The 10,351-nt window shown below is 32.2% G+C and overlaps 2 protein-coding genes across 2 annotated transcripts; both read right to left on the bottom strand.

Annotated features, from left to right (window-relative positions):
• Positions 1-619: 619 nt before the first annotated feature.
• Positions 620-1,156, bottom strand: LOC108341514 (agamous-like MADS-box protein AGL80). Its single transcript, XM_017579188.1, has one exon. It carries the CDS (start codon positions 1,154-1,156, stop codon positions 620-622), a length of 537 nt encoding a protein of 178 aa, XP_017434677.1.
• Positions 1,157-5,089: 3,933 nt separating this feature from the next.
• On the bottom strand, positions 5,090-5,827 carry LOC108341515 (agamous-like MADS-box protein AGL80). The gene has a single exon (XM_017579189.1). It carries the CDS (start codon positions 5,825-5,827, stop codon positions 5,090-5,092), a length of 738 nt encoding a protein of 245 aa, XP_017434678.1.
• Positions 5,828-10,351: the final 4,524 nt, after the last annotated feature.

Raw genomic sequence — 10,351 nt, forward strand, 5'->3', positions numbered from 1 at the left:
TAAAATTAATAAGTTTATTTCAAATGTAACAACATGTTTATAAAATATGCTTTATTACATTTTTTTTGAGAGAATATCTGACTATTACACTAGATTGGAATGACTTCATACTTGCTCTAAAATTATACAAGGAGCCTATTTTCAAGCTCAAAATCCATCCAAATCAAATTTAACAAATTTTTTTTTGAAAGCCATATAACTTTTAAAAAAATTAACAATTTTATGATATAACAAAAAAAAACATTCAAAGGAAACTGCTTTAATTTAAATAAAATAAAACATAATTTCATTTTTATTTTATTTTCTTACGAATTGTGAATATCCTGCGTACATAGATGGCAAATATTATGCTGGAACAATGTTAACACAGTTGTTAACTATAAAGAGTGTGTTCTCTCTATCAGTGACACACATATGGCTTTAATCGCTTTATGCAAATCTGAGTCTTCAATTCAAAACTAAACCCAATAATAATTGTCGAGAGCTTGAGAATGAGAAGTATTTCGAATAAAATAATTCAGCAGAACTTTTATGCATACCAGAGCATGATCAGACACCAACATTAAACTAACAATACTGCTTACAAGCAAATGTTTTTCTGAAGGAAAAACACGACAGTTTAGAGTTTAAGATTAGTATCTACAAATGTTTGTATCTGGGGTTGGTATGGTACCTCAGTAACATCTGTCAAATCCAACCTTCTACTAACGTCGTTCAGTTTCTGTTCAATCACCGATGACAGAAGATTCAAATCTTCCAAAGTCATGTTTTGTTGATGCTGAACCCTAGTTGTATCAAGGCATTGAAACATGAACATGGTAATCTCCATTTCCTTATTCTCTTCTTCAAGTTTCGCAATCTTCCTTTTACCCTTCATAATACTCTTTTCCATGACACTCTCCTGATTCCCCATCTTGTGCTTCTTCCATTCAGGCATAGTCCTGAACTTTTCAACCACATTCTGCACACCTGATTCAGATGGCCAAATCTGTGCCTCTTGATCAAAGGGGCTATACACTATGGCACATGCTTCTACTCCACAAAGGGTGCTCAGTTCTTCAATCTTCTTCAACATTGACTTCTTCCTTCTTCTATACGATGCCCTCCTGGCACAATCATTGGCTATGAATGCCAGTTTCACCTTTCTCCCTGTCATGTTATGAGAAAAAGAAAATGGTAAAATGTGTGATTTTCTTCTGGTTTCTGCTGCCACCAGTTAAATACCTAGTTTTGCACATTCAGATTTCACATGCATAGAAGATACAGAGAATCGGAACCTTTAATGATATTTAATTACTTTGCAAAATCTACATTATGCATGACATAGTAGATTACCATTGAGTTGGTAAAACAATTCTGATATGTGTATATGTATAGAAAATCTTTATTTTCATTGTTGAATTTGATGGATATATATTGATAGACTAAATTTTTTAATAGTACTATAACGGTTAACATCTGATTATGTCATCTGGTTTTACACAGTTTTTAAATTCATTCCATACATGAATTATATCCGGCATATTTTGAAATTTACTAGAATGGAAATATATTAAAAAGTATTTTCTTATATTTAATTTTATACATATATAGATAGTTTACAACTTTAATAGTATTTTAAAGTTTGTCATTTTTAAATGGCAACAGGTTTTGTATATATAACCCTCGTCATTTAATTTTGATGCTTGGATACATAGTTTTTTAATTTATGAATTGCATTTTAACAGTTGTCATCATATTAGAGCAAAGCTCTTCCTATTATATACTTAAAATAGACCATGAAATGTATTCATTTTGTGTCCATTTTAAGAAACATGATTTTAGAAGTTTTTCTTCCTAAAAGCATGTGATTCTCATCTAATCCATTATGGAAATATATGTGACGTTTTGTAAATTTTATAAAGCCGAATAAATATATATAACAAATGCAAGTGATGTGAACCAACATAGAAAAAGACTTCTAAATTCAGTGATGAAGCGTCATACATATATAGACATAAAACATTTTTACTTGGATCAATTTTTAACTTTTTAGGTAACATTTTACATTATAAAAAAGAAAAGTAGAATTTAGTCTCCAATTTGTAAACTGAAAAAAAAACTATTTAATTTGATTTTGATATTCACTTCTAAATTATGTGGATCATTAGACGTTGGACGTGATGTTTTGATATCGGTACTAACATCCTTAGAATCAATTGACGCATACAAAATGTTGTTAATTTTGAAACTTGGAACTTCATCACCGTTTTTCTTTTTTTAAAAGACATTTAGAAAGATAAAAAGAAAAATAAGTATTTAAACTTTTCTTAATCTTAATTCCTATGTGATATAAGATTATTAGATATGGTAGAATCAGGAACGATCCATATTTTTTATAATAATTTTAAAATGGAAAACATATTTAATTCTTATAGAAAAGAATAGCCAAATCTATTATAAGTTAAGGTCCCTTTCATTTAAACAGTTTTTGAATTGGTTTGATTTATTCTTTGAGTTTTAAATCTAAAGCAACATAGTATTAGTTATTGTTTGTTCTCTAATTTTTGTTTTATGTGTAGTCATGGTTCCATCCAACTTAAACACTAAGAAAGACGAGTAAACATGTATTAATTGATAGGACACACAATAAAATAAGAAGATAAGTTGAATCAATAAAAATATTTATATACAATCTTAAGAACTTAAGAGGTGATTGAACCAATTATATGCTCCAATCTCTGCTCCTATGATGTTTATGCTCAATCCGAAGAAGTATTGTTATTTTGTCAAATCTAAAAGAAAACCGTTTTCTTTTATGAATAGTGCCTTTTATATAATCTGTTTTCTTAGTACTGGATATCAAAGAACGTGATTATAAGTATAACTGGACAAATACCTACATATTCAATAAAGTCACCATGAGCAGATAAAAGGTTTTTGTAATTTCAGATATATTAATTTCACATAACTTGTAGTTTAGATTCCCATTAAAAAAAAAAATCATATTATCTGGTTTTAGGTTGAAAGTTTGTGAACTATTTAGATTGATAAAACAACTTTCCAACAAGAGGTAACCACACACCAAAAGATTATTTATTAAAAAAACCAAATCATCATCTATAAATGTAAAACACTCAAACCAAATTCATGTAACATGAAACAAACATCTCATTAGCATTCAAAGTTTCCAATCTTTTGTTAATGTTCCTCAGGTTCTTTTCAATCACTGATGAAAGAACATTTAAATCTGCTATGGTTATGTTACCATCCTCCTCTGAAACATGTACAATCTCCTTCTCCTTATTCTCTTTCAAAAGTTTCTTCAATGAGAGTTTCAACCTTTTCCAAGTCATGGTGGTCAACAAAAAAAGGAGAAAGAGAAGTGAAAAGACTTGTTTGCAGATTCTTCTGCTACAAACAATTCTTTTATAGATCAGTGGTTTGATTTTGTGTGAAGTGAAAAATACCAACTGGTTTTTCACATTATGTAACCTTTAATGTCTTTCCAAGCAAGAAGAAAATACAGAATCCAGAAATTTAATAATATTTAATTTAAAAGATTTGCATTATGTATAAATACATGATTTTTTTTATTCTATAAAATATATGGCTGAGTAATGTATTAAAAAAAGTCCTATTTTTATCTTTTAATTTTAAATTCATGTATAGATAATTTTTAATTTTAGTGTTATTTTAAAAGTTGTCATTTTACAATGACAACTGCTACCATACATTCCTTACATGAATAATATGACATTTTTAAAATTATATTTTAAAGATTATTATAAAATGACATTTGATTTTACACATTTAAGTACACAGTACAAAAATGATGAATGATTATTTTTAATATATATATATATATATATATATATATATATATATATATATATGTATATATTGAAAAATCACAGGATCATACGATAAAATTTAAAGTATAAGTGGTATGCTAGATTTTGCTGAGTTATAAATATGTAATTGGTTTATAATTTATAATTTATACTTTAAATTTTGTTTTTAATATATAAAGAACACAATACAAATTCAAACTACAAAATAAATAAATTCAAGGTTAGTAATAATAAAGAATAAAACTGTGTGTGAAGTGTAGCACGAATGGAAGCAACCCGATTTGGTGTCATAACATGGATATCTATGTATTTGTACTTTTTCTAAAATGCAAATTAAATCACTGATGATAGAATAAGAGTAATCAAATACAAATTTGATATAATTTTTAAAAATTTACACTAAAGTTATATTATTCATTTAATATAATCGAATAATATTTTTTAAGAAAATGTATGCGTTTTTTTTGTTATAAATATATATTTAATTTTAAAAAAAACATTAGAGTTTTGTTATTATTCTGTCCAATGTACTATTCTCATCATTCTCAAGAATATACATATATTTTAATTAATTAATTTCATTTTAACAATTGTCATTAGAGCAATATTCTTCGATATCCATTATACCACTAAAAGATATATTAATTGTGTGACAATTTTAAAAATCTGAAGTTTTTTCTTTCTATATAAGTACAGTGTGGGTGCATGAATTTATCATTGTGCTTATCCAAACAAATTGTGGTGATAAGAACAAATGAACATAAAAAATGCATGTGAAATTAACTACATTAGACAAAGAAAAAAGTTTTAATTTCAGACACGAACATTAATTAAAATACAAAACTTTTTAAATTTTTAGATCTATCATAGAAAATATGTAAAACTTTAGATCCATTTTTCTACATTATCGCAACTGTAGAAAGTTTGTATAATGGAAATCTTTCTAACTGTAATAGTGTAAATTTTGTGCAATTTAATTTTGATAACTGCAACTTAACACTATGAAGTGAGTTTAGACTTAATTGCAGAAGAAACTTTTTATAACAAACAACCAGAGAAATTTACATAAAACAATGATAAACTAACATATTGATCAACCAGATAGAAAATTAACAAGGAAAATTGAACATAAAGAGTAATGAGTTACTGTTGTTTCTTAACATTGACACACAAAGTAAAAAACATAGAAACCATAGAAAATTCATGACCCAGCAAGCACATATGTATGCTTGTTTCAAATTTTTCCAAAAGCCAGCTTAGAGTGGTGGGAGATTAGGATCTCCAAATGAAGACTTTATAGTCTCCTCATCACCATTATCATTAAGCAAGTCCATGAACCACTGGCTTTGCAAGGGGTCATCAGCATTCATATATGTTCCATCGCCATGATTTGGTGGTGTGATGATGTTTTCTGGTGCTGCTACTGGTGCTGCTACTGGTAATGCTACTGGTGCTGCTACTGGTAATGCTACTGGTAGTGCTGGTGGTGCCATCTGGGTTTGATTTGGTGGCATCTCAGAAACATTCAAAGTTTCCATCTTTTTATTAATATCCCTCAACTTGCTTTCAATCACTGATGAAAGAACATTCAAATCATCTGGGGTCATGTTATTGTGCAGTTCAACCCTCCCATTCTTAAGGCACTGAAACATGAACATGGTCATCTCCTTCTCTTGGTTGCTCCTAACATGTTTCTTCATCTTCTCTCTACCCTTGGCGATTCTTTCTGACAGGAAACTCTCTTGAGTCGCCATCTTCTTGTTATGCTCACAAGTATTCCTGAACTTTTCCACCACATTTTCAACACCAGCGTTGGATGTCCAGACATCTGGCACAGGAGCATAAGGGCCATAAACTATTGTGCATGCTTCAACACCACAAAGGGTGCTGATTTCCTCTGTCTTCTTCAGCAGTGACTTCTTCCTTTTGATATATGATGCCTTCCTATCTGAGTTATTGGCTATGAATGTGAGTTGCACCTTTCTTCTGGACATGATGACTGTCACCAGAAAAGAAGAGAAGCAAAAATGAGAAGAGAAAAGTGTCCTTTGTAGTTTCTACAGCCATGTTTATATAGAGCAATTTATGACAGCATTTTATGACAGTGTTTGGTTTTCTGCATAAAGTGCCAACTGATTTCGTACATAATGAAATGTCGTCATTGCATGCATAAGGAATGAAGAATCCAGCACATTGATGACATTTAATTTATGTACAAAATTTACAATGTTTGTGAGTTAGAAAATACAGAATGAATTGGTACCAGAATCATATCAATGAATTTGGTGCGTACATACATAGAATTTTTTTAACACCATTTTTATGTTTTCATTGAAGTCTTACACATTGAAAATTCACTTTAAATGTCATTCACACATGATTGGTTTAGAGGAATAGGATAAACAGTGATGTTTAAGTTGTACAATGTGATTTTGTATAATTAGTAAATTATTCAGTGTATATGTATATAAAGTATATTCTTATCATTTATATCACATTCCAAATGCTGTCATTAGGGCATTATCTTTTAAAGATTAGAAATATTCTTTGTATCATATATTTATGGTAAATCACTAAAGGAAATATTAATTGTGTGATCATTTTAAGAAACATATATTTAAAAGTTTTTTATAAATACATATAACAAATAAATAAAGACTTAATTATGCTTTTAATTTCCAGAATTTAAAATAAATTGGCCATCTTATCATTTTTAAGCAACGTATATCTTTGGATAGTTTTTCTTTCCAAAAAAATTAATGATTTTTTTATTGTGTATTGTAGGGCTTAAAAAAGTACGTGAATGTATAATTTTTTCATAAAATAGAAAATGTGTGACGTCCCAAAATATATAGAAAAACATATATAATAAAGACGTCATCATGCATAATATAGGAAAACAGTAAAAAGTAATTAAGAATTACAGTCATCTTCAAAGTAACTTCAAAAATTAAACTTCAACTCCAAAAAGATCTAAATTGTAAACTTAAAGGGAAACAATATTTCAAACTACAGACAATAATCGATAACATCCTAAGGAGACTAGGCAGCAGCATTGTCCTCAACTTCCAAGGCCGTCTCCAAAAGAACCTCCTCGCCATCTGCTCCCACCCAAGTGGATGATCATCGCAAAAGAAACATACACAAGCAACACAAACAAGCAAGGGTGAGCTAGATATAAAAAGCATGTTATTCAACCTCACACGACATGCAAAAGTCACTCAAACATGGTAAAATGACATCACAAGACTTGTTACTTATAAACCGACTCGTCCGGACTAGAATGATTACCGAGCTATGGCGGATCATGGAATTACGTCCATGAACCATACTGTCACTTTGAAACTTAACCCAAGACATGAATAACCAGATACCATCATATTATCACAATGAATCCAACATATCTCATACATTCACATACTTCCCACATAAATCACATCATACTATGCATTCCAAACATTCCACACACTTGATTCAATCAAAAGAGAGACAAGGAAGAGACATGACCCGAAGTATTCGCAAAGCGCACCCCTTAATTCGCTATGCAAATTAACTCGCTGAGGCCACAGGCCTCAGGTCTTCTCGCATAGCGCACCCAAGTCGCTATGCGAGAGCTCAAACAGAGAGCACACCCCCAAACCTTCTCGCTATGCGCCCAACTCGCTCTTCGAATTAAATGGGCAGTGATTCCAGACCACCACCAATCGCATAGCGACAGGATTCGCTAGACGAATTTCACAAACAGAGAGCATCACCCTCTAGTAATTCGCACAGCGCACCAGCTCGCACAGTGAATTTCCCAGACAGTGAGCACCCTCTACAGGGTCTCGCTATTCGAGACAACTCGCATAGCGACTCTGCATAATCAGTAGAATGAAATTTCTGCAGAATTATCTACTCAACCATTCCTTACCACTTCTAGACCTTTCTTCCAACTTCTAATGCCCCTAACTCATATTTCATACCTAGTTAAACTTGTCTAGGCGCTCCTAAAGTGACATTAACATGATTCTAAAGTAATCACTACCAAACTTTTCATTAAAACTCTAATGTTATTAAACTAAGGACCCAATTTCAATTCTACCTTGTTGCTAATGACTTTACTCAGTTTTCTGACCCTAACCAGTTCTAATTTACTCATCTAGACTAGCCCAACTTGCCCAATTGGTCATCGGAGAAGAACCCAATGTCTGAACGCGTCAAACTCACCTTCGACGCCAGCACATATGACTAGTCACAACTAACTGGATCACACCAGGGCTGCTCTATGATTAGGGATGTGCCAACTCAAGTTTTTAAGGTTCCTCTATCCTACCAACAAAGTGCTCTCAACAAGTCACAATTACTTTATCTAAGTCATTTTAACTGTCCTATGGTGTTCTAGACTCCAGTTGCCCAATTTCACTACCGCACTACCTCAATTCCCCTAAAGTGACTTAGACCTCTACCAATTTACTCAAACAGTGTATACTTCCCTTACCTTCCATTAGATCACCCATTTAACAGAATACATACATCAAACATGCCCAATTTCAGATATCCACTTCATACAAACAACTACACAATCATTACTTCAAACATCACATGTTATACAGTTAGGTTCGCATAACGCATCATACCCAAGCAAGTGAAATATCTCACTTCAAACAGCATACCAAATCAGAGTATAGCCTACATATGTCTCATACAAGCAATGAAAAATATTTCTAGCTCCCCTTACCTGGGTTTCTCCAAGCACAGCTACTGAAACTGCCCTAGCAATACCCTTGACAACACAAGAACTCAACTTGCCCATACAAACCACCAAAGTGGTGACTGCAGCAGCTTTTAGAGTTTGATTAGGCGGAACGTACGAAAACGAAATCCACTAGTAACATACAAACAGTAACGTTGCATGCCCTAGGTTCAAGGACAATGAAGGAGAATGGGATAAATGACTTACCGATCGGAATGAAGAAGATGTTCGGTAGAAATGAAGCCCTCTACTCCGCGGACGCTTGGGTAGCACCAAAATCGAATTCCTATGGTTCAAGGAGCTGGGAATCTAGAGAGAAGTCAGAGAAAACCTTTAGGGCAAGGGTCTTAGAGAGACAAAGGGAGAGAGCTCAGAAAAGTGAAAAAGAACTCTGAGAAGCCCTTCCTAAGGTTAAGCTGGCCTTAGGCTGATGAGCTTGGCTGTCCCACATAAGGCCCAATGGCCCCTTATTCATTTACAGGCCCTTACAAAATGTATGTGAAATGTTACATTAGAGAAATAGAAATATTTATAAATTTGATAATGAGCATATTCATATAAATTTTATCTTGTCCTAGGTTAAACCATGGGTCTGAAATGAGATATAAACTCAAGAAGGCACACTTCTTAATGTTATATATTTGCCTATCAATTTGCATATAGTTAATAATTTAATAGTTTAGTTAGGAAAAAGGATGTAATGATGCCTTTTGTTTGGTCTATGCCAGAGCTGATTATTGGGCATAAAGGACATAATAGGTAGATTAAAAATTGGTAAGATATATGTACAGGGAGGTACTCTAAAAAAATACTAAAGCTGCGAAGGTGTTTAATTCTTAGGTTTTTAAGGACTTAAAATGCTCCTCTGTTAAGGCAATAGTATCATAGGTTGAAACAGAAAGTGTTATGACAAACACCCAAAAGAATAAACTCTTTTTCTCTATATTTTGCTGGTAATAAGACTTTACCAATGCGGCAAGATCTTGATGGTTCAGCCATAGTATCAGAGCTTGAAGGGTCAAATGCCACTAAATGAGTGTGAGAGCTAGAAAGGACACAGAAGGTTAGGGTTTACAAGAGGCACGTTATTGTGGATTCTTTGATTGATAAGAAAACTAATAACAGGATCTAGGATGGTTGACATGATGCAAGTTAGATGGTTAGGAGGTCTAGTGAGAAAGCCATGAGGACCAACCATAGTTCTCTCTCGGATACTTCTGTCAGTATCAAATCAGTCTATAAAATCTGTTAGAAAGATTTATTGCTAAATTACAATTACTATTATTAAAGGATACATCAATAATTTATCATTACAGCTACCAACAACAAAGTTTGTTGACATTATATCTATCAATAAATTATAATTTTTATTGTTGACAAATATTTTCATCAATAACTTATCATTAAAATTATTGATAGTTTCAATTCGTCAGAATTTTGAATAGCAAATTTTTTGTATATTAAAAAAAATGGGTTAGAAGAATAAGAGAAAAAGAAGGGAGGAAGAAGGAAAGAAGAGAAGAAAAGGAGGAAGTAGTGGTGGAGAAGGAGGAGGTGGCTCGGTGGTCGCTCAATGGTGACGCGACGGTAGTTCGAAAATGACATAACAATGGGTGGGTATTGACGCGAAGACGTGCCGGTGACGTGAAGTAATGTCAATAATGTGGTAGTGACGCAAAGATGGAGGACGTTAATGATGATGGTTTCCAAAATTAGATAAGAAAGTGGAGGAGAAGGAGTTGAAAGAAAAGGAAGAGGAAAAAGAAAGACAAATACGATGATG

This window comes from Vigna angularis, chromosome 6 (genome assembly GCF_016808095.1).
Source record: "Vigna angularis cultivar LongXiaoDou No.4 chromosome 6, ASM1680809v1, whole genome shotgun sequence".
Lineage (NCBI taxonomy): Eukaryota > Viridiplantae > Streptophyta > Magnoliopsida > Fabales > Fabaceae > Vigna > Vigna angularis.

What these genes read in the sequence shown, in the direction of transcription:
- LOC108341515 (XM_017579189.1), bottom strand. Translation starts at nt 5,827, where the DNA reads ATGTCCAGAAGAAAGGTGCAACTCACATTCATAGCCAATAACTCAGAT.
- LOC108341514 (XM_017579188.1), bottom strand. Translation starts at nt 1,156, where the DNA reads ATGACAGGGAGAAAGGTGAAACTGGCATTCATAGCCAATGATTGTGCC.